General features: G+C 49.1%; 1 protein-coding gene across 1 annotated transcript in view; it reads left to right on the top strand.

Moving 5' to 3' along the window:
- Positions 1-25,382, top strand: part of BEND7 (BEN domain containing 7) — an 86,152-nt gene that overhangs the window by 35,785 nt on the left and 24,985 nt on the right. The window contains exons 5-6 of the mRNA XM_056114649.1: positions 473-729; positions 13,821-14,046. Coding sequence (XP_055970624.1) covers positions 473-729; positions 13,821-14,046 — 483 coding nt within the window. The remainder of the gene's footprint in view (positions 1-472; positions 730-13,820; positions 14,047-25,382) is intronic.

The raw sequence follows: 25,382 nt of genomic DNA, 5'->3' as shown, positions 1-25,382 counted from the left end.
CCAGGTTCTCATGGATAAGAAACTGCCTGGTTGGTACCTTTCAAATAAAACCACACACGTTTTCTCGCCACTCGCTACCCTTCCCACCGCAGAATGGTGGGACTATTTGCTTGCATCAGTCTTGACTGCCTTTGAACTATCCCATGGCCAGGGCTCAAGGTATGTCCAGCCTAGCTTCATCCTCAATGGGTCTCCTGTTGGGGCCAGAGCGATAGGACAATGGGCAGGGCATTTGCCTTGCACACGGCCGACCCGGGTTCCATCCTTAGCATTCCTTATGGTCCACCAAGTACCACCAGGAATGATTCCTGAGTGCAGAACCAGGAGTAACCCCTGAACATTGCTAGGTGTGGCCCCAAAACAAAAAACTAAACAAAATAAAAATGGGCCTCCTGTTGGTGCAGAAAAAAGCTCCATGACGGGGCGAGGGCATCACCTTCCCCTGATGTGTTTTTGTTTACTGTCCCCTCAGCAGGAAGCCAAAGTCGACAACAACCCCCCCTCTCCCTCATGTGCTCCCAGCGAGCGGCTGTGTCACGCAAGAGAAACAAAAAGAAAAAAGTCCCTCCCAAGACGGAGCCTCTCACTGTGAAGCCCAAGCCCAGCGCGACGGGGTCGGAGCAAAGGGCCAACACCCCCGAGCCTGGGCCCCGGGCCGCCCAGCACAGCCCCGCCGAGGAGAAGCGTCTACTCGGCTTTGGCATTGTTCTAGAATCTCCTTCCTCAGATGTAAGTTGATTATTTTTTTTTTCCTGGCTGCTGACGTAAATGTGACAGAACTTCCAGGAGTTTTATAGTCAGAATGCACTTCCCCCCCACATTGCGCGCAACTTCCGCCTTCGCTTCTGCGCGGGGGGCCCCAGAAAATCAGAGAAACTTGCAGGATACACAGGGAAAGAGGAAAGGCAGGCATTTGGCTCCATTCTGGACTCGGATTTTTCTCCTGGGGAGCTCTTCTCTGCCTTCGTTATTTCGACGGGTTTCCATTCTCTGTGTCTGCAGGAAGGGGTTGGGGGGGGAGGAAGGCATTAATAACCTGTTCCCTAATTTCTGTAACATCTTTAATTTTGCAGTGGCCGTTTTCAATTTCCTCAGCTTAGAGAGCTAAAAGAACATAATTAAATCCTTTGTAGAGGGGCGTAAATGAACAAAGCCTTCCAGATAAGGTCACACCTTTCGAGAAACACAAACTAATAATAAAAAAGGAGCAGGAGTGCTAATTCTATTTTATAGATGCAAGCAATACTGCTAATTAGGGTGAGGAGCCGTGCCACTTAGTCTGTGTAATGATAGGTTAACACGCTGGAAAGGTTTTTTTTTTTCTATTTTAATATCAGAGCCGTCCACGGTGCTGTCCCCAACGCGGGTCTTTGACAGGGGAACTGGCCGCTGACGGGTGGGTCTCGCCCGTGGCCGGTGCCCCTTTCCCTAGCTCCGTGCTCTTGCCTGGCACCTGCACCCTGTTTACACTCTCCACTTGTTGAGAATTCTTAAAATAAACAAGAGATGCCTGATCTATTATTATCCGATAGCATAGGATGAGCCTCCCGCTGAGAACTCCCACAGCCTCTATAGGATTGGAGTTTGGCCCTACCTTTTAAACTTGAAATAAGAAATAAATTGCTATTTAAAAAAATAATAATAAAGTGTTCGCTTTCCAACTGCAGAAAGACAATTCGCCAGCATACATCCACGGAGGTCATTAAAAAAAAGGGAGGTGACAAAAATAGCGATCTTGTGACATTTCTGGACAAGAAAATCATTTGAACTTTCATCCAGTCCTTGGAGCTAAAGAGTCTTTGTCCGTCTTTTCATCCCTGAATATCTGCTACAATTGCTTAGAAGTTTTTCTAGGCTAAAAACTTAGTTTATTTTGGGGGCTTGGGAGCCCACACCCAGCAGTGCTCGGGGCTTACTCCTGATTCTGTGTTCAGGGAACACTCTTGATGGTGCTCAGGATATGGGATGCCGGGGATCAAACCAGGGTTGGCCACGTGGAAGGTCAGTGTCCTACTCACTGTACTATGACTCCCTGGCTAAAAACTTTGTTGTTTTTTGTTTTTTGGTTTTTGTTTTTTAAAAAAAGGTCATAAATTGGGGCTGGAGAGATAGTATAGAAGGGTAGGGTGTTTGCCTTGCATGCCACTAATCTGGGTTCGATCCCAGCACTCTGTATGATCTCCTGATCACAGCCAGGAATAATTTCTGAGTGCAGAGCCAGGAGTAAGCCCTGAGCTTTGCCAGGTGTGGCCCAAAAAAACAAACAAAAAAAGTCATTAACAGTAATGTGTTAGCTTGGGTTACTCAGCTCATTAGATCCTATGATACTTGTTACTGCAATTACGACCTCAGTTTGTGAAACCCACACAGATTACATATCTATAAACAGGTCGATTATTGTTCAACAGAAATACATTTAATGTTAAGTCATTTTCATCATGCTCTTAATATTTTTCTTGAATTTTCTAAGGATTCATTTCTGATGCGCATTGAAGTCTCGGGAATAATTAAGTCACATCGATCATCTTCTAAATGGCTAATCTAATGCTAATAACAACTTTCTCCTTAAAAAAGAAAAAGACTTTTAGGTCTCAAGTATACTTCAGAGGTAAATTGAGAGAGACCTAATTAAGGCCATAGAAATATTACTAAGGTATAGGGCTGGGGCCATAGTATAGCGGGTAGGGCATTTGCCTTTCATATTGCTGACCCGGGTTCGATTCCCAGCATCCCATATGGTTCCCTGAGCACCTCCAGGAGTAGTTCCTGAGTGCAGAGCCAGGAGTAACCTCTGTGCATTGCCAGATGTGACCCAAAACACTAAATAAATCACGGTCACTGTCCTCCCGTTGTTCATCAATTTGCTCGAGCGGGCCCAGTAACGTCTCCATCGTGAGACTTGTTGTTACTGTGTTTGGCATATCGAATACATCACGGGGAGCTTGCCAGGCTCTGCCGTGTGGGCGAGATACTCTCGGTAGCTTGTGGGGCTCTCCGAGAGGGGCGGAGGAATCGAACTCGGGTCGGCCATGTTGGCTGCGTGCAAGGAAAATGCTGTGCTATCGCTCCAGCCCACTAAATAAATAAATAAAAATATTAGCAAGGTAGAATAGAAGGGCTGGAGAAGTAGTGCAGTGGGTCAGGCACTTGGGCTTGTGCCTTTCTCCATCCCCAGCACCATACATTGTCCCTCGAGAACCACCCAGAATGATCCCTGGGCCCAGAGCCAGGAATAAGCCCTGAGTGTCACCAGGTATGAATCCAAAATCAACAAAAAATGGAATAGAATTTTTCTTTATAAATATAATTTTACTGAAATACTGAGTATTGATGTTTTTTTCCTCCATTTTGGGCCACACCCAGCAGTGCTTGGAGCTTACTCCGGCAGTGCATATAGGTCTATGTAGGCTTTGAAACGAGGTTGGGCTCAGTGAAGCACCTTACCCATATATTCTCTCTCTACCCTCCAAGGATTGCTTTTTTTATTTATGATGATTCTTGCTAACAAGAGCTGCTAAACAAAGTATATTCAGAATTATCCATAAAAAAAAAAAAAACCCAGCTATTGGGGCTGGAGCCACAATACAGCGGGTAGGGCATTTGCCGTGCACGCGACCGACCCAGGTTTGATTCCCAGTACCCCATATGGTCCCCCGAGCCCTGCCAGGAGTAATTCCTGAGTGCATGAGCCAGGAGTAACCCCTGCGCATTGCCAGGTGTGACCCAAAAAGCAAAAAAAAAAAAAAAAAGCTATAGTCTTTGAAGAGTAACATGTTTCTAAAGAAAAGCAAAATATATATGGATATTCCCTTTCCATGGTCTTCCAGCAGAGGTATACCATTTGATTCATCTAGTCATCATAAACGAGGCCAAGGAAATCTGATTGTATGATCTGTGCTTAGAGAGCGCTGCCCTGCATGGCCCTGGGGACGAGGGTTGGTGAAGCAGGCACTGACTCCTTGAGGGAAGGGACCATCCAAATGGAGGCATCCAACTCAGGTGCTTCCAGTCTTTTATTAATTCTTATCCACGAGCCTCTCAAAATCTGGTGGAAATTAAGACCGGAAAGCAGAAGGTGTATGGTCATCTCATGGGGGTGATTTTATTCAAAAGTCTGGTGAAAATGTCAAGGCCACGTTGGATGAAATACAGGAATGTGTGGGCAGGAACCCTGGGCAGTTCCCAGGGTTAGACGATCTGGCCCAGAGCTGTGGGATTGGACAAGAGCAAGCGGGCCAATGGGCCTTTGCATGGTCAGATGGGGTGAGACTCACGGAGGCTGTTGGCCTTTGTCCTGTGGGCAGTGGGGAACCACTGTGGTTTGCCGGCTCAGGAAGTATTGGCTGGCTTCAGACTGACAGCTGGGTGACAGGTGGGGAAGCCGATTGTCAGACAGACCAGGACCAGCCTTCTAGGCCCGTCAGGGAACAGGAGAAATGAGACCGCGTAGGCTTGCACACAGAGACGGGGGGAGCCCCAAGTTTCTGCCTCTGTGTACTGACCTCTTCGGGTCTGAAGGGCAAGACCAGAGGCAGGTCTCCTGCCCCAGATGGGCAGTGCCAGTGCCATCCAAGCGTTTGCTAGATGCCGGCACTCTAGAGAAAGGTCAGAGGTAGAAGTTAACAGAGACAGGATACGTGCCACTTAAGACGTTTATAAATAGTAAGTGTTTGCCGTCAAGCCTCTGGAACGTGGTGTGTTGAAGGGGAAGTCTTCTAACACTTTTGGACTTGTAGGGTCCCCAAGTAAACTTGTATCCGCAAACTCGCCCATAGAAGCGCCCCGTGGGCTGGAGCCCATGACCACCAGATCCCATTCTGTCTAGAAACGGTGCAACCCAGCGAAAACCTGCCACAGCGGGTGATCGTGTTGCAAGTCCTGGACACAGGACATAGGGGGAAGGTTCTGGGTCAACAGCCCTTTAGTCTGCAAAAGGCTGCACCAGGCTCAGGTCAGACTCTGGGCCTAGAACTCCACCTTGGTTCAAACTTTAACCTGCCTGCGATGCCCTTTCCCTCTTCCCTCTCCTCCACAAGCTCCACCTGAAGCTCCTCCTGCATCAGACTGTCTGTGGCCCTCTGCAGCCCGGGCAGCACCTGATTCCCAGGCACTGATGGCCCAAGGGATCATCGTCAGGCTTATTTGAGGGAAGAGGAAGCAGGCACAAAAGGCCACGTCGCCTGCTGAACATGAGCAGGTCCCCACGCCTGGGCCGCGGGCGCGTTCTCCTAGCTCAGGGTAGGGACGCACAGTGCTCAGATGCTGGGGGCAGTTGGTATGCAAGGAAGGTGAACGCTTTCAAAAACGCTTTCTCCTTTTGACTCAGGACTGTCGGGGGGAACTTGGTTGTTCTTGCAGGCTCTGGGGTCCAGCTCCCTGAGCGAATAGCACAGGGCTGACCCATGCCGGCACATGGACACTTGCTGCCCTCTGTTTCCTCCTCAGCACACGGAGCTAAAGAGTAGCAGGCAGGAGCCGGAGCATAAGACAGCGGGGAGGGCGTTTGCCTTGCACGGGGCTGACCCAGGTTTGATCCCCAGCATCCCATATGGTCCCGCAAGCACCACCAGCAGTAATTCCTGAGTGCAGATCCAGGAGTAAGCCCTGAGCATTGCTGGGTGTGACGCAAAAAGTCAAAAAGAGTAGTAGGGCTGGCCTGGGGTGGCTGAAGTCAGCCATGCACGAATTCCACTGGCCACACAGCAGAGATGCTTTCATTTTAAATAACCCTCAGCTTCCTCCCTGAGTCCCTTTGCAGGGACAAATATAAATATATATTGTTAAGTAAACCTCTTTGTGTGTTTAAGTGAGCACACACATGTGAACAAATACCACTCTGAAGAGAAGAGTGGCCAGAACCGTCTTGATGGAGGGTGGGGGTGGGACAGGAGGGGGCAAGGCAGGATTATTTGCCCCATTTTCAAGTCGCCTGTTAAAGAGCAAACCTCAATCATACAACAGCCCCAAAATTTTAGATTTAAAAATGATACTTGAGTCCCAAATAGTCCCATAGCCTAATGCGCTAGTGAGACTTAGGAAATTGTGGAATCCTTTTTTATTTTTTTTAATGGTCCCTGTTTTCTCCTATGTATCTAGGGTCATCTGTGCTTCTCTGGACCACCTATAAGGCATATGTTTATTTTGTTGTTGTTGCTTTTTGTTTGGCTTCTCTGGGGGCTTTGGGGAAACACAGATCCATTTTTTTACAATGTTTCTAGAGGGCCATAAAGATAGTCCAGGGACTGGAGGATAGCACAGCGGGTAGGGCATTTGCCTTGCATGCGGCCGACCCGGGTTCGATTCTCAGCATCCCATATGGTCCCCCGAGCACTGCCAGGAGTAATTCCTGAGTGCAGAGCCTGGAGTAACCCCTGTGCATTGCCAGGTGTGGCCCCAACATGTAAAAAAAAATGAAAGTCCAAGGGTTAAGGTGCTTGCCTGCATCTGAGCCGGTTATGAGCTGCAGCATCACACAGGCTGCCGACATGGCCAGGTGCAGCCCTGAAGGCCCCAAGCAGGCCGGAGGTGTCCCTCTACACCACAGGGCCCAAGCAACACTGCTTGCGTTGTGGGCCCCACTCACCAGCAGTGGCCCCAGGCCCCTTAAGCATCACTTGGAAGTTCCCCTCCCCTCCCCCGCCCATCCACTTTTCTGTTTTGTTGTAGTTAATATAAATATTTTCCTTTAACTCTAAACCACACAAATTAAAGAGGGACCAAAAGAGGAGACTATGACAGTCCATCAGCTCTCTGTGATTTTTATCTGAGCATCCCCTCGGGCCCTTCATTAAACCCCAGACCTGCTAGATTCTCAGGCCCCCTCAGCACCACCTGGAGCCCTCCCCTGCCCTGCCCGCCTCTGCCCAAAGATAATTGTATTAACACCTCTATGTCTTCGGTCAAATAAGTGGCATAAAATATTGATACTTTCAAAAACTAGGTTCTGAATTCGGAATCTGCTTCCTAAACACTTTCTTGGCCCAGTAACTAATGCATTGAGAACTAAAGCCAACCAACAAAGCAAATGAATTTTTTTTTTCACTTCCTCACTAACACACTGAGGATCTTGCAAACTGTATCACATCTTGCCTCATCACTGATTGGCTGAACTATCTTGAAGCAGTCACCAACCCTCTCCCCCACCGCCCCTCCCGCCGGGCCCTCATTTTCACATCTAGGAATTGGGACTAATGAGAGTAGCCATTGCGTAGGGTGAGAATTAAATCCGAAAACTCAGGTCACAGACTTGGAGCCAATGAATGTTAATATGTGACTATTATCCGGGCAGTACCGAAATGAATGAAAACGGTTCTTACCCTCCAAGAAGCAAATGAGGGAAAAACTCAAGAATACAGTGGAGGAGCTGGAGCGATAGCACAGCAGGTAGGGTGTTTGCCTTGCACGTGACCCACCTGGGTTTGATTCCCAGCATCCCATATGGTCCTCTGAGCACCGCTAGGAGTAATTTCTGAGTGCAGAGCCAGGAGTAATCCCTGTGCATCGCCGGATGTGACCCTCCCCCCCACAAAAAAAAAAAAGAAAGAAAAAGAATAGTGTATAGGAGGAAAGTTCTAGAACAGACAGGCAACGTGAAGGGCCTGAGAGCACGAGCAGGCGGCAGGCAGGGTGAACTGCTGGGAGGAGCAGTTTCTGGAGCTGGGCTGGAGGAAACTAAATAGCAGTGGTTAAACTCTCCTCTCGGTGTGGGGAGGCCGCACCCACTGGGACAGGGGCTGACTCTGGCTCTGCACTCGGGGACCACTTCTGCCCAGTTCGGGGACCATGTGGGGTATCAGGGATCAAACCCAGGTTGGCCGTGTGCAATGCAAGTGCCTTCTCCGCTGTGCTCTGGGCCCCACCCCCATTTTATGCGTTTTGTTTCCAGTATCTTTAACATAGATCAGGCACCATCATCAGATCTACTAAGTTAGCGCCGGGGAAAGGAGGGAGTGGAAACGCATCCTGCAAGACGGGAAGGGGTCTCCTCAAGCATGTGTCCAGAGAAGTTTCCATGGGCCAGATTATACTGTCTCTTCTAAAATTAAATTCTTACTTGTACCAAAATTTGATCAAAGAAATAAATCGGTGAAGGGTTGCCTCTTTAATGATGCCCTCACCTCCTCCTTCCCGACACCACGTGCGTGAGAGCAGAGAGGCCACGCGCCCAGGGAACCGTCTGCCTGAAGGTTTTGCAGGGGCAACCAGGCACCCCTTTCACATTTTGAGTCTTTTTTTCCTTTTAATTTAATTTTTGCTGTTGTTGTTGTTGGTTTTGGGAACCAGATCTGGCAGGGGTCAAGGGACCTTAGGCAGTGTCAGGGATCAAATCCAGGTTGGCCCTGTGCAAGGCAAGCTTTCTACCTGCTGCTGTCTTTGGCCCTCGTCTTGAATCCTGTCCAGTGTGGAGCCTTTGCCTCCAGCACACGTGCACTCGTGCACACACAACACATGCACACATGCACACACATGTGCACACATGCATGCACACATACATATACACGTACACATCCACACACCTGAGTGCACACACGTGTGTGTGCATGTACACATGCACACTTGTACACATGCATGCACTCACACCTGTGTGCGCGCATGCTCACACACATACACATGCATGCACATACATGCATGAACACAGGCTCACAGTTGTTGGAACCCTGCCAGCTGGTCAAGCTTGCCTCTCAGTCCCATGGACCCTGGTCCTGGCAGAGCTGCTCACAGAGGATCCCTGTGCCTTGCTCAGCAACCCCCTCCCCCCCCACACACACACACTCGTGGGAGTGTCTTCCCCTTCCTCCTGCCAGGGGCCACTCTCTTATGTGAGCAAAATAAAACCAGCTATAAAGGGGCTTTGTGGATTTTTTGTTAACTTCTTTTCACAAACTCATTTCTTAGAAATGTATTAACTATACTGCTAGGAAAAATTACTAAATGAGAATAAACAATGAATGTATATGATAACACTCTGAACAGAAAGACAAATTCTCTGTCTTTAGACTTCATCAATTCTATTGCATATTTTTAGTCCAAAATCAGTTGGTTTTGTGTTTTTGTTGTTGTTTTACTTTTTTTAGCTTTTTGCATCACACCTGGCAATGCTCAGGGGTTCCTCCTGGCTCTGCACTCAGGAATCACTCCTGGCAGTGCTGGGGGACCATATGGGATGCCAGGTATTGAACCTGGGTCGGCCACATGCAAAGCAAATGCCCTATCCACTGTACTATCACTCTGGTCTCCAAAATCAATTTTTATTCAACAGAATTGAGTCCTGAGCTCATCTGAAAATCAGCTGACCACCCAAGACTACAAATTACTGTGTAATTTATTCATCTGCACTTGAAAGTCATGGGCTAATCCCCAGTGTGAATATTAGTGTTCTTCGTTTTCCTTTTACTTAATGGCCACATTTACTCATCTTACTATAATTTGGTATCAATGCCTTCTATAAAATAGCTGATCTCAGAAATGTGCCCTCGGTGATTAATTTGTATGATCACTTTTAAATCGTCAAAGATACTTTATATGGGGCGTTGCTCAATAGACTCATGAGACTTTGGGGAAGTCTTTTCATTGACAGGGTTTAGGGATCCCCACCCAAACTAGATCCTACCCCTGCTACTTCTGAGCAAACAGGTCACATCTGAAAATCAGAGAGAAACCAAACAGGCCTCGGGTAGGACACTCATGAGAGTCCGTGGACTGCCTGACCTTTGGTCACCCGTGCTTCACCAGGTGTGAGATGTAACACCACCAGATACGGACAGTTCCACGTGACACCTTATTGCGCTGAGAACAGAGATACTGCAAATAGTCAGCGCAGGTCAGAACGCCAACTAATCACGGGATTCAGACTCCTGATTCCTGAGCTGGTGGCTGTTGCAAATGCTGGCTCCTTTAAAGATGCAGTGACATCTGTCATCAGTAGACTCCTTAAGGCACCACACCTTTGCCTGATGCAGACACCACCAGTGTAGCTCTGAGGGAACATCTGGTTTTCAGAATGCAATTCATTCGGGATGGTGGAAGTTTCCATCTGAGCCATCACCGGTGAGCTGAGAGATATCCCTGAAACTATAGCTGCTCTGTAAAGGGATTCAGCTGATGCACTTTTAACCTTCCTTCTTGAGAGAGGAGATACACCCAGCACAGTGCTCAGGGGACCAAATGGTGCCGGGGGAGGTGAACCCAGGACTTTTGCGCTTAAGGCATATGCTCTTGCATTATCTTGCAGCACCCCCAGTTTGAACCCTTTTTATTTATTTATTTATTTATTTATTTTGGGGTCAATACCCAGCAATGCTCCTGGCTCTGCACTCAGGAATCACACCTGGCGGTGCTCAGGGGACCAGATGGTTGCCAGGAATCGAACCCCTTGCTGTATGCAAGGCAGACACCCTCCCTGCTGTCCTATCGCTCTGGCCCTTTGAGTCTTTTTTCAAATATGTGTACTAAATGGTAGATCATACCACCCACCAGTTACCTACTGTGATTATCTTCAGTAAGTGATAGAAATAAGGGGGCTTCCCAGGGGCGAGTGGGGGATTAGTCACCCCAGGACTTTGAACAAGAAGTGACCCTCTTTTTTGTGCGGGGAGTGGGGGGGACACTGGCCTGAGGCAGACTTGGCCACTGCCTTATTGTCCACCTGCTCAAAATGTGGTGTGTGAGAGGGGGCAGAGGGTGGCCCGCTGCTACCCCGACTGGCACTGCCCTGTGCCCGGGTGTGAAGAGAGCGCAGCCGGGGTACAGTGCTGCTGGGGGCTGCAGTGGGGCCAGAAACACCAGAAGCTTCTAAACCAGAGTCACAGCTCAGAAACCAAAACACTCTCAGGGCACTCTGTCCTCCACAGAGACCTCCAGAAGTTCACATCCATGCAGGCAGTGGTGCCGGAAGCAGTGTCTCCAGTCCAACATCTTGCCCTGCTGGCGCCAGGGGCTGCTGTTCTGTGCCCTCCTGAGCCCTGTACCCCCTCCATTCGGGGCACCTAACGCCAGGACTGCTCGGCCCTGCCCGATGGCGGTGCCCCTCCCACAGCTGCTGGCCTCCTCTCCCCCGCAGAGGCCCCAAGTGGCCCCATGAGGAGCTGGCCCACCCCCCACACCAACCTCCCCTCCGTGGGAGGGAAGATCCCATCCTGGGCGGGGAGCCCTCCTCTCACATTTTGTTGATTCTGAAATGCCATTCGCTGGGCTCTAATGGGCTGCTCCACTCTGCATTCCAGGAGGGAGAAATACACACTCCGACCCTTGGTGATGGGAACGTTTCTCAGACCCGTTTCTCAGGTGGTCGAGGTTTCACCCATGCTCCACAGCACCAGCTTCCTGAGGGTCTAACCAAGATCAGGGGGTGCCATACCCCATCCCCTCATGAAAATTTAAAGCCTTCCCATATCCCCTGTGACCCCTAACAGCTGAGAGGAGCTACTTCTGTATAAAAGAAACTGCAACTTTTGTTGTTTTAGATTCTCGGGCCAAAGAGTAGTTCAGTGGTACTTACAGGGCCTGCCATACTATGCCCCAGCCCAATTCCCAGCGTCGTGATAAGATCATAACAGTAAAATAGGGGCTGGAGACATAGTCCAGAGGGAGGGCACTTGCCTTGCACACGGCTGATGGCGGTTCAGTCCCCTGCAACCCATATGCTCCCCAGAGCACCACCAGGAGTGACCCCCTGAGCACCGCCACATGTGACCCCAAACTAAAAACAAAACAAAAGGCTGTAAGAGCTCTTAGCCGGCTTCAGAGATAGATTCGATTAAAATTAAAGTTCAAAACGCTGCCATGAAATGTGCAAAGTCAAAGTCTGGCCATGAATGAAACTTCATCTGAGATTATGATGGCAAAACTCTCCCCATCCTAATATTCCTACATGGAATCCTTCAAGAAATATGCATCAAACATGCTTGGCGTGTGTTTCTATTTAGGAGATGGGGTTCAGTACCCCGGCTCCCATGAGCCTCCACTGCCTACATCCTGCAGTGGAGAATTCCACCAGGGCCAGGGGGGACAGAGGGAGAGTGTGAGGGCCTCTCAGTGAAGCCTGAGTCTTATCCTGTCCTCTTGACTTCAGCCCTTGCTGAGAGAAACAATCATTCCAATTCTCCCAGAACAGTGCTCATCCCACGTCCAGAGGTTTCTAGTCTGATGTAAAATAATATGAATTCAGACCAGGCCTGCAAAGCAGTCTGACAGAGTGTGAGCTCTGGGAGCCCTCTGACTTCAGGGAGCTTTTCTCCTGACTCTGATGAGATTACCAATTTCATTTAATTGTCCTAAAGATAGTGGCTGACAGCCATCACGTCATACTCAAGAGTTCAGGACTCTGTAGTATAGATGATGACTAGTGAATTTGAACTGTAATTTATGATGCAAACATACGGAGTGCCCACGGGTGCCCGCGACCCTGGTGGCATGGCCCTGACTTGCAGTCACGGGAAAGGCTGCCGTCTGTGAGACTTTCAAGACATTCTAATAACGCCAGTCCCAGAAGTACGGTAAGCCAAGAGTGGTGATGCCACGTGCCCATCTGCACCCTTTAGAAGGAAGAATTGGGAAGGGTTTTGAAAAGGACCCCCTGTTGTTGGGGTCGGATGATGCCAAGGCCCTTTGAGGCAGCCATGGTGCATGACAGAGGAAGCGTCAGTGCCGGGTGGGATTTTTTTTTTTCTGATAAAGCTTTATTTATAAAGAGCAGGCAGCAGGCCAGATTCAGTCCATGGACTGCATTTGCCCACCCTTGACAATATTCGGGAGACCTACGGGAGAGAGAACAAACCAACCAACAAACAACCGAGGGCTGGACCCCTTTAGCGTCTGGAGTTATCCCTAGAGCCGTACATGGGGGCAGCACAGGGCACTGAGGGTGGGAACTGGTTGCCAAGTGATGAGGGGGAGGAAACCCAATCTGCGGCCCACACAGGATGAAGCTTATGCATGAGAAACAACAACTTGGGGCCGGAGCGATGGTACAGTGGGGAGGGTGTTTGCCTTGCACATGGCTGACCCAGGTTTGATCCCCAGCATCCCATATGCCCCCCCGAGCACTTAAACCCTACTAGGCTATCTGCTCTTCATTTTCACCTATTACCTTATGTAGGTTTTCACTGGGGAACACATATGATTGAGAATAACTGGCCGAGCCAAAAAGAGCAAAAAGAGCAAGGAAGCCTTGCGGGCCTCTTACCATGTCCCTCAGCTAATGGACAAAGGGTTCTGTCAGCTGCAGTACCCTGAGCACGCTATTGTAAATCCTTTGAGGGGCTCTTGGTCCAGAGTTTCTTCATTAAAAAAAAAAAAAAGAGGGAGGCTAAAGCGATAATACAGCGGGGAGGATGTTTGCCTCGCATGCGGCCGCCCCGGGTTCGATCCCCACCATCCCATAGGGTCCCCAGAGCACCGCCAGGAGTAATTCCTGAGTGCAGATCCAGCAGTAATCCCTGAGCGTCACTGGGTGTGCCCCCCCAATAAAATAAATGAGAATAGTTTAATCTGAATTCCCAAGTCCCAATAACTCTAGAACTCCGTGATTCTGTGGCTGTCCAGCCTTCTCGTGACTGTTTCTGCAGATAAGGATGCTCTCTCAGCGCATGCCTATCCGTTTCTTTTGACGAGACCGAGCACTGGAATGAGAGCCTCTTTTTCGTATGACCCATAACCAGCTGTCGGTTTTATGAATAGAAGATACGGGCACGCAAAGCTGTGTCCAGCAGCAGCGGGCGGCCATGTCAGTGGCCAGTGATGTGTTTTCTGCTGTTGCATGTATGCCCTAGGTTGAATACTTCAAATCTTGCTTTAATGAAATATTTATGTTCTTTTGGTAGCCAGAAGTGCAACTTGCTGAAGGCTTCGATGTGTCTATGCCAAAATCTCAGCTGGACTCTATATTGTCAAACTACACTCGCTCAGGAAGCCTTCTGTTTAGAAAACTGGTGTGTGCGTTTTTTGATGACAAGACTTTGGCTAACTCCTTACCCAATGGGAAGAGGAAAAGAGGACTCAATGACAACCGGAAAGGCCTAGACCAGAATATTGTGGGTGCAATAAAAGGTTGGTCTGCATCGTTTCCTTCTAATGGGTTCTTGGTTGAGTTTTGCCTTCATTCTCCTCAAATGCAGCTAGAATTGGGGTACTCTCACAGGAGGCTAAGTTAATCGGTCACTGGCAGTCCTTCCCCTGGTGTGGCTTTTGGGGTGTGAGTCCTGTGATTCAGCACCCCAAAGACCAGGAAGATTTGGTATTCCAAGGTAATGGTAATTTTGTTTAAACTGATTTTGAAGAGCCAATGTGATTTGCTGCAGAACCAAAAAAGTGATGTTGATACTAATGTTTCCCTTAAATGACTTAAAACAAAGGTCTTTCTGGGGCCAAAGCAATAATATAGAGGGTAGGGGTCTTGCCTTGCATGTGGCAAACCCAAATTTGATTGCTAACATCCGATATGGCCCCCTGAGCACTGCCAGTAGTGATTCCTAAGCACAGAGTCAGGAATCAAAGTCACCTCTCCAGGTGTGGCCCAAAAACCGAAAGAAAATTTAAAAATAAAACAAAGATGTTTTTCTCCTCAGTTCTATAAGAACTTAATCAAAATGTGAGTCCCACTGAAATTTTTAGTTGTGAATAAAATAATGATTTTAAAAATGATGACAGGGGGCTGGAGCGATAGCACAGTGGGTAGGGCATTTGCCTTGCACACAGCCAACATGGCCAACACGGGTTCGATTCCCAGCATCCCATATGGTCCCCCGAGCACCGCCAGGAGTAATTCCTGAGTGCAGGAGCAGGAGTAACCCCTGAGCATCGCCGGGTGTGACCCAAAAAGCAAAAAAATAAATAAAAATGATAACAGTAAAGTAAAACAGGGCCAGAGAGATAGCTCAATGGTTTGGAATGCGTGAAAGAGGTCTGAGGTTTTCTTACCGCCAAGAGTGACGTTCCCTCCCCCCACCACCACCACCCTACCATTAATTTAATTAAATTTTAAAATAAAGCAAAACATTTTCTGAAGTTCAGAAATGGCTCTACCAGGCCAGTGTTCCTAAAGATATTTGGAACCTAAGTAAAGCCAAACCCTTTGCATCTGCACTTCCAGCCACATCTGTCACCTCTGGTCTTGTGACCTGGAGTCACAATTCCAGGCAACATGCCCGGGGTCCCCTGGGCAGTGCTGGGAGCACGGCGGGTCCAGCGCGAGCAGGTCTTCATTTATTTGCTGTGCCACTTCCTAGAATTATGTCCTCATCTTAAAATGTTGTTCTTGGTGCTCTAGTAATCCTGATTTCCAGTAATAATAGTAGTTAAAGGTTATTTTCAAAACTGAAAAGAAATGGATTCTAAGTACTAAAGCACAGCCACCCAGAAAGTGTAGGTTTGAATCAGGCCTTCCGAGCTCACGGATCTCAATTTAGTGTGAGATGGCTTGGTGGCCTCTCCCCCACTCAGTCCCTGTGAGCTGGCAGAGTGAATGATGGGTGTAATCCTGCTGAAAGGACACTTGCAAACCCACAGTCAGCGTTATAGGATAACCCACATTTCCAGTGAAATTATTGAGTGCCAGGCACCCTCTCTTCAGGGGCAGGAACCTTTATGAATAGGACATTTCTCCTTCTCCCACTCAACTTTTTCACCTAAAGCAGCAGCTGACTGGTGCTAAGTAAGAAAAGGAACAAAGATATCACAGATGGTGCTGTTTCTGAAAAAGGTGATTCAGCCCCAAGCGACATTGCAAACAAGATCACGGGCCCCGAAATGGCACTCACGGGCCATGGACAGGCTGAAGTGAAGAGAGTTCCATCCAGAATCCACGTGGCAAGGGAAGCCCATTGACACAGCATCCTGCTAACACGGGGCCCACTAACACGTGTCCCTGCTAACACACACCCCCGCTAACACGGGGCCTGCTTACTCGGGGTCACGCTAACACAGCTCCCGCTAACACGTTTCCCCACTAATATGTTTCTCCGCTAACATGTTTCCTTGCTAACAAGAGTCCTGCTAACACTTTTCACCACTAACACGGGTCCTGCTAACATGTTTCCCCGCTAACACGGGTCCTACTAATGTGTTTCCCCAGTGACATGGGTCCTGCTAACGTGTTTCCCCAGTAACACGGGCTCCCGCTAACACAGGCTTCCGCTAACAAAGGCTCCCACTGAGTGCTTGCACGCCAAAGTTTCTAAATATACTAAACAGTCACCAGCAACTGCCCAGGTCTTCTTGCTGTTTGCTTGCTTTTTTTTTTTCTCTCAGGGTGATTTATTAAGACTGTGAGAGCATTTGGGGACCAGAGTGACCGTCCAGTGGGGAAAGCACTTGCCTTGCATGAAGCGGACCTGGGTTCAATCCCCAGGATCTCGTATGGTCGCCCGAGCCAGGAGTAAACCCTGAGCACTGCTGGGCGTGCCCCATCCACCCAAGAACATCAGGGAACCCCAAATGAGTACGTTCCATCTCAATGACAGAAGTCACCGGATAATAGACAGTAATGAAATCTGATTTACAAGTAGGGTGGGTTTATTCCGCTGTGTTCAATCTAGATTGGCCATTCTACAATTGTTTGAAAAACTGTTACAAACAGAAGTAGAAAATAAGCCTGAATTTTCTGTCTAACCTTCTCTGTAGCTAGAGTAAAAATGGCTCTGAGGAGCCAGAGAGGGGGACAGCACTCCCCTGGCCAGCTGGAGCATGTGGCTTAGATGCAGGAAGCCCCAGTTCATCCCAGCATCACATTGTCCCCTGAGCACTGCCAAGGACCATCCTCTGAGCACAGAGCCAGGAGTAGCCTGAGTACCATTAGGTGTGGCCTAAAACAGGAAAAAGGGGAGCGGGGCAATAAGACTTTTGCTCCTACTAAATTAATAAAGCAGATTAATCACAGAGCTCACCTTTTCCATATGCTTTTCTGAAGGTTCTATTAGAACAACAAAATGACTTTAAAGCAGACATAAATCCAAGGGGGCTAAAGAGATAGTACAGAGGATAGGACACCTGCCTTGTACACAGCTGACCTGGGCTGAGTCCCCAGCACACCACAGGACCCTGAGCATCACCAGGAGTGATCCCTGAGCACTGAGCCAGGAGTAAACCCTGAGCACTGCCAGATGTAGCAAAAAAAAAAAAAAACCCACAGAAGTCTACCCAAAATGGTCCAAGTTAAATTCTATTATTTATTGGCCACCAACAGTCCCAGTTAAATACTATTATTCACTTATATCCTTTCATTGTTTACACATTGACATAGATATTAATTTTTCTCTGATTACAAAAATAACACATGTTTGTAAAACAGATCCAAGTCATTAAAGGAGAAAGAGAAAGAACATGCTGAAGCTAAAATACCTCTGTAACCCCTCAGAAGTTCCTGTGTCTATTCCTCCTGTGTCCCAGGAGGGACAGAACATGGATCTCCCACATGCAAAGCAAAGCATTGGCTCAGCCTGTTGAACTCTCTGACCCATTTGGGGTTTGTATTTTGGCTGTTTTGGGGCCACACCCAGCGGTGATCAGGGACCATTCCTGGCTCTGTGCTTGGCATCACTCCTGGTGGGCTCAGGGAACCTTATGGGTAACAGGGATTGAACCTGAGTCAGCTGCATGCAAGGAAAATTTTCTACCCTCCTGTACTATCACTTCACCCCTCTGGCCCTTATTTTATATTTCACAAACTAGAAGTTTATTAGTCCAGATAATATAAAATGATTTTCAGAAGTTATTAATTGAAGGTTTTATCAAATTACAATGCCCAGTTTTTCTTGCTATTGAGAAGTATAATAAGAAATTTCTCTAGTTCAACTTTGATACATCTGAGTAATCTGGAAAAAATAACAAAATGGTTCTTTTCTCTATCATAGTATTACTGTTGCTGTCATATACTTTGAAAAGATTTTGCAAATATTGAGTCATTTTTACTCTGTGCTTTATGGGATGCTGCCTCAATATTATATTAATTTGAAATGTTCTGTAACCTAAGAATATATGGATATCAGCCCATTTTTTTTAAATCTTGAAGTAAAAATAACAGCTGGTTGATCAGGACAGTCTTGGGAAAACAGATGAATGAAAATTAGTAAAGTGCTTAAAAATAGGAACAGAAATGGACGGAGGAAAAAGTGTGTGGAATTATTAACAAATCTATTCATAGTTAATATCCCCTCTGAGCATATCTTAAAAATAAAATGTAAACCTCCTTAAACAGAGAGATTATATTTTCCAAATATCCCAGTCTGGTCTGTGGGAGCTGGCACCTATCAGTAATTCATCGATAAGTGTGATCAAGGTGCGGAGGTGTTTATGAGAAACACCTAAATACTGAGTTTACGGCTGTGTTGGAGCCACTGAAGATTGTCCAGCGCAGTGGGGTCTCGGGTTGAACGCTGAGAACTGTTGGCATTGCAAATTTGTTTCAGGACTCAGTTATGGCTGGGCAATTCCCACTGTGCTCACCTCTCTTCGGGCTTTACCTGGCAAAACCATCAACTTCTTGGTGTGACCCACCTGCGGAACAGTTTACTTAAGTGGGAGCTAAGTATCGATATGGTCATCAGCTCTCTGCATTCTCTTTGGGGAGGAAAAAGGAAAAACAATGGCAGTCAAACCACTTGTAGAATTGGATTCATCTTCCGAGCCTTTCCTCAGTGAAGGAAGGCCGTTCCTAATCACACTGCCCCAATTCTGGAACTCTCTCGCCATCAGACCGTACCCGTCCAAGGGTCTGTTGACTGCTCTTGCTTCCTCCCAGCTTTACAGTTACTGCTTTCAGGGGAGAGGTCCATGCTGACAGCCAAGACAGCCCACCGGGATTAGGATCCCTGGGGTTCCTTCATCTTTTGTGTATTTTGGTTTTTGGGTTTGGGGCTACACCCAGCTGTTCTCAGGACGTCGTCCTGGCAGTGCCCAGGGGGACCATGTGTAATGCTGGGGATCGAACCCAGGTCTGCAGCGTGCAAGACAAGTGCCTGACTCTCTGTACTGCACCCTCCGCTCCTCGTTCTCTGATCTTAGCTCAGCTTGTGACGAGGTCAGAAGTGCCATTCTCTACTGAGAGACCCAATCACCACAGTCTCTTTTGACACTAGGAACTCTCATGAGAGTCTCAGTTTGCCTCTGCAGACTTCCTGTATTTTTCCGTTTTTCCTGGACATCATCATTCATGTCCTTGGATTCGATCAGGAAAAGGAAATTGCTGTTTTCTCTTTGATCTTACACCGACTTCATTATGACTCTGGGTGGAATTTACAGCTAATTTATTAATTTATTCCGTCTAAGAGCAACAACTTCTAGGTGTTATCAGGACTCCCTGGGAGAAGCAAGATGAAACGCCAAGCTGGGCTTCAGTCTCCCCAGTCTCACTGATTTCCACCCCCAGGAGAGGGAGTTGAGGCCATGGACGTTAAGCAAACTCACCTCCTTCAACCGGTCAAAGGTGGAGCCAGGCTTAGTGTCTGCCTCTGCTGCAGCCTCCAGTGTCCTTGCCATGCTCCACACATTATTCCTTTCAGCAAGAGGACTTAAAAAGAAAATGCCCCAACTTTACAGTTCTCTCCAATTTTATCATTTGAGATTGCATATATATTCAATTAGGAAGTTGCCCGTGCTAATTAGTTTGGTGGTTGTGTAGCAAAGAATATGCAAGTTGAGTATCTGGGTATGGTTACACTTCAGCTCATCTTCTTCACCTGTAGAGTGGGGCTTGGGAGGAGTGTGAGAATCTGTTCATTATACTAGGGAGGGAAAAAGAGGTTTGGTTCCTTCTCTGTGTGCGTTTGCCCTGCATGCGGCCTTCTCTGAGAGGACATTTCTGAGAATCCCAGTGCATGGAACCATACAGAATATATGTGTGAAAGTGACAATGGACATAAGGGGTCTTTTAAAGTTGTATGCCAGTCAGATTCCATTGAATGGTGGATAGTCAGAACTAAATGCTGACCACATTAACTCAAGAATCCTTTTTGGAAGATGAATAATCATTTGATCACTTACCTGTTTACAGTTTTTACATATCAAATTGGTGTAAGACATGATTGAATAATAGGTAACAGGAAACCATATAGACACTGAATTGCATTAGAAACATAATCTCTCTATCTCTACCTCTCTCTGTCTGTCTGTCTGTCTGTCTCTCTCTCTCTCTCTCTCTCTCTCTCTCCCCTGTCTGTAACCATAGTGTAATTGCTAGTTATTTGTATTTTCCCTTTTGTAAACAAAAGCCTAGTGATAGGTTGTGTTGAAACTTGGCCATTCTGTATCATTCTGTATCACATGAATGAAAGAAACTGGACATGTTGGTTCAAAATTAAGATTTCTGGGCCGGAGCGAGAGTACAGTGGGTAGGGCATTTGCCTTGCATGTGGCCAACCTGGGTTCAATCTGGAATCCCATATGGTCCCCCAAGCACTACCACGAGTGATTCCTGAGTGCAGAGTCAGGAGTAACCCCTGAGCATTGCTGGGTTTGGCCCAAAAGCAAAATTCAGATTTCTGGGCCCTGTCCTCAGAGGTGGATGCAGCCTGTGTAGGATCCAGAAGTCTGAGGTGGAGTGAGACCACTGCAGTGCCCAAGACTTTCAGACCACACTTGCTGGGCCTAAGACGGGTGTCCTGGGACAATGTGCCTCTCCCCAGGGTCCTGAGAGCACCCCATTTCCCCGAAGGCCACTCCGCTCTCCAGAGCCCAGTGGGCCGGGGAGCACATGTCAGCTCCCACCCTTCCCTGCTCTGGGTCTGACGCTGATGGTTCCCTGAGGGCCCTAATTCCAGGGGTGCCCACACACCCGTCCCAGGACTCAGCTGAGGAACCGCACTGGCGAGGCAGGGCCCCGGCATGACCCAGAGACGCGCCCGCGCTGCTTTCCCGCGCCTGCTGTTCTCGAGAGTTGCCACGTGCTGTGTTTCCAGGGATCCACCTGCTGTGGAACCGTCTGATGACAGTGTTTGTGGCCTGGCGCCCAAGAGCCAGAGCTGCCCCCGGGAGATGAGCCAGGTTTGGTGCTGCGACACTTATGGTCCCGGCAGAAGCCCACCCACTCCTCCCTGATGGAATGAGCTCAGGGCCAAGTGTTCCTCCTGCGGGCAGCGGCTCAGGGATGTAAATCCTCCGCAAGAGACTCCCGAGTGCATGGGGTCCCCCGGCCTGGCCTGAGATGGCGGACAAGTGTATCCAAGGCAGAGAGAACAGGGAAAGCCAACTACGAAATCCAAGTCGAAAATGATGCCGGGAGAGGCGTTTTTGCCGCCAGTCCTGGTAGAAAGCAGTTCTGACGGGCCTGATCCCGTGACCAGCATAACTCAGGGGATTCAAGGTCAATGAAGTGGACGCGGGTTTTCATCCGCCCTGTGCTTCCTAATGTCCCTTCCTCTCAGGGATCCTGGCTGCTCTTCCGGAAGCTCCGAATAGGACTTGCCTCCTCCGCCAGGGCAAGGCCCTCTGCCTGCTCCCTCGGGCCACACGGAGAGGAGGGTCCTGTCCCTGCCTGTCTCGTTATGTGCAGGGATGGCTGGGTGTGTGGTCACTGCCAGGGCCTCCCTGCCCCTGCTCCCTCCCCCTCTGGCTCTACAGCGTGCATCTCAGCATCACTGTTTAGACTGTTAGTAGTCGACCGGAAACTGCCTCCTGCCAGAAAGAGCCCAGACAGGGCTGCTGGCCGGGAACGGTGTCGGTTTGTGCACTTGGAGACAGTTTTCAGGCAGCGGCATACTGGTACGGATGGGTTCGCCAGGCTCCAGGCCAGGGCACGTCCCCCTGTGCCCATTTCCTTTGCCATTTATTCCCTGGATCAGGATTGTGCAACTGATCTGAGAGCCTCACAGCATCCTTTCTTTTTTTTTGCTATTTTTGTTTTGTTTTGTTTTGCTTTTAGGGTCACACCCAGTGATTCACAGGGGTTACTCCTGGCTCATGAGCTCAGGAATTACTCCTGGCGGTGCTCAGGGGGTCCATATGGGATGCTGGGAATCGAACCCGGGTCGGCCGCGTGTAAGGCAAATGCCCTACCTGCTGTGCTAACACTCCAGCCCAGCATCCTTCCTTTAAAAAAAAAAAAAGAAGAAGAATGTATTACTCTATTTCCCTTCCTCTGACGTCTGTGTGGTTCTCCTCATGCGGTGACCCAAGTCTACACACGGTGGCAGGACTCGCCTACTTGGCTGCGGTGCCCACCGGGATCCCACACCGGGCTGGGGCCTTCTGTAAACTGGCCTTGGGGCTGGCTGAGGACTGGGTACTGTCGTTTGTGGTGCTCCTCGCTGCACCCAGGGTTGCACACATGGGGGTGCGTGAGCTGCCCCTGCCTGCGTAGCCCTCCTGCGTGATCTGCACGGCCTTTCTGCACTGAGTTCTCAGCATCCAGGGCTGTGCCATCTCGCTATCTAGCCTTTCCCTTAGGACCTGCTCTGTGAATTAAGTCCACACTGGGTAAAGTTATGTTCTACGCTATTCCCCCAGAATGGAGAGAGTTGGTGCCCTCGGGAGACGGGCAGGGGCTACGGGGGGGGGGGGGGGGGGCTGCCACTGACGTCCCACCTCGTAGATGGGGGCTGATGCTGACATCACACCGTGCTTAGAATCCCTCTAGCATGTCTTCCCTTTGAGTAGTTTAGCAATAAACCTAAACCCTTTTCTCCATTACTCACAGCTTTTATGGAGGAAGATTCTTTCGTTTATTGCCCAAATCAGGGCACTTTTGAGTGTGGAAATAGTGCTGTTAATAATTTCCACGGGGGGGGGGGGGGGGCTGGAGTGATAGCACAGTGGGTAGGGCATTTGCCTTACACGCGGCCGACTCGGGTTGATTCCCAGCATCCCATATGGTCCCCTGAGCACCACCAGGGGTAATTCCTGAGTTCAGAGCCAGGAGTAACCCCTGTGCAGCACCGGGTGTGACCCAAAGCAAAAAAATATATATATTTAAATAATAATTTCTGCAGGGCCCTGGGAGAGAGTACAGGGGTTGGCCATGTGCCTTGTGTGTGGTGGACCTGGGTTCAATCCCCAGCATGCAAATCCTGGGCATCGCCAGGAGTGATCCCTGAGCACAGAGCCAGGAGTAAGCCCAAAGGATCACCAGGAGTGACGCCAAACCATAATAATCATAATATAATAATAATTTGCTCGAGCGGGCCCAGTAACGTCTCCATTGGAGACTTTGTTGTTACTGTGTCTGGCATATCGAATACGTCACGGGGAGCTTGCCAGGCTCTGCCGTGTGGGCGAGATACTCTCGGAAGCTTGCCGGGCTCTCCGAGAGGGGCGGAGGAATAATTTCAACAGGAAAACAGTATTTTGAATTACCTTGGGCAGACCGGATCTGTGGCCATCACCTTTCTGCTCGAGCATCTCCCTTCCCATAGGGTTGCTCTCCCTGGGGGCAGCGGTCAGTCCTGTTCTCTGTACCTGTCCCCTGGCACCTGAAATGCTGCCGCTCATCTAATGTCAGTTGCAGGATTGTCAGAAAGCAGCAGATGAAAGGAATCAGGCAGTCAGGTTTATCCTCAGTGAAAAGGAAGGAAAGTGTGAAGCCTTGGATCTATTCAGGCAAGAATAAGACGGTAACCTCCACACATCTCCATTTCACACTGCAGAAGAGCAGCTGAAATTCGACAAGGGGGACAGCAAGTTTGAAGAGAAGAAGCAGCAGCAGCAACCGGCCCAGGGTGCCCAGCAACTGGACACCCAGACCATCTGGTCTGTCCAAAGCCTCAGAGTGGTCCTGATCAGAGCACCAATCTTTTATCTGTTGGGGTCCCTGAAAGCATCAATCCTAGTTGAACCCCAAAGAGCAACCTCCACAAAATGCAAGAGATAGCTTTCCGTCCCTTCACTAATGATGGGGAGTGAATCATCTTAGAAAAGTAAATAGGGCGGGACCAGAGCAGTCCTACAGGGTTCGGTCACTTGCCTTGCCCGAGCCCACCCAGGTTCGATTCCCAGCATTCCATAGGGTCCCCTGAGCCCTGCCAAGAGTCATCCCTGAGCACAGAGGCAAAAGTAAATCCTTAGGATAGGAACTATAGGACAGCAGGGAGGGTGTTTGCCTTGCAGGCAGCTGACCCGGGTTCAATCCCCGACATTCCGTATGGTTCCCCCAAGCACAGCCAGGAGTGATTCCTGAATTGCAGAGCCAGGAGTAGTAACCCCTGAGCATCGCCAGGTGTGACCCCCTTCCCCCCCAAAAAAATGAAAAAGAAAAAAAAGAATAAATCCTTAGCACCCCAACATAGAACCAAATCAAAACCAAACCTCCCCAAGACGTCAATATTAGCAAAAAAAAATGGGCTCCACAGCCAGGCTGAGTATGCCATCTGCAGTGTTCACAAGCACAGCCTTCTTCCCTGTCGGTGCAGTTACCCGTCATGCCTGTTTCGCTGTTGTTGATGATTTCGTATTTTGGGATTTTTTTGGGGGGGGGGGGGGAACTTGGAGGTATGTAGGGGCTGCTCCCAGCCAGAGGGTAGCTTGGGGGCATGTGGCACTTTCTCCTGAACTCTAGGGGGTCTTCCTTCTAGAGCCTGGGGGTCCTGCATGCACAGCAGCTCTCCACCCCTCTGGAATGCATGTGGTTGGCATTCGGAATCAGACCCGCTTGCGCCTCCCAGAGGCATCCAGGAGAAGCTTTAGAAGCCTTCCTCATCAGCCTCCTACTGTGAGCCCCAGCTTCCTTCTCCTGTTTCCCCAGGAGGGGCGGGATTGGACCCATTCAAACAGATCAGAAACTCCCGTCCTGCCTCTGAGGCACTAGCCTGCCCTGCCTGGGTGGGCACCCGAGAGCTGACAGACAGACAGACGGGGAGGGACGTGTTGGGGCCCTGCACCCAGCCCGAGGACCCAGTGCCAACACTGGCTGTTTCGGAGTACAGACGATGGCGAGGGACAGGGAGGTCCCTTGCTTCCAGATCTGCTCACTTACTCTTACAGTTCCCTCAGGCTTCCTGCCAGGGTGAGCTCAGGGCCTTCTCATGGAAGGATCTGGAAATCTCCTGGAACCGGAAATTGTCCCAGTGTTAACGGCAGTCAGGGGAAATAGTCCTCCCTCCCAGCTCATTTCTAACAGAAAAGTCAAGGTGGCTGGCCCGGCCCCCTGCCCACTGTGGGATCTGATGGCCCTTGGCCTCTTTCAGGCTCTGTCGTTTTATTTGGCTTAATTCTCAGTTTCTGATCTACCAAATGCCCTGCAAACAAAATGTCTGGACAGCTGTGATTTGAAACATTTCTTTTGGTCATAGGGAGTAAAATGGTAAACACAGACTAAATCTCCACTCTCCCAAAGCTTGTTATTACCCGCAGACGTAGTGCAGTGCTTTGAAATACACCGACATGTTCACTGCAGGTGCATTTGGCACAGCGAGCCTAAGTGTTATTATTTCCCAATAGTTATATTATAAGTGAGCTCCTCT

Source organism: Sorex fumeus, unplaced genomic scaffold (assembly GCF_029834395.1).
Source record: "Sorex fumeus unplaced genomic scaffold, SorFum_2.1 ptg000026l, whole genome shotgun sequence".
In the NCBI taxonomy this organism is placed as follows: domain Eukaryota; kingdom Metazoa; phylum Chordata; class Mammalia; order Eulipotyphla; family Soricidae; genus Sorex; species Sorex fumeus.
Note: the sequence above shows the minus strand (reverse complement) of the source record. Positions and strands in the feature narration are given on the sequence as shown.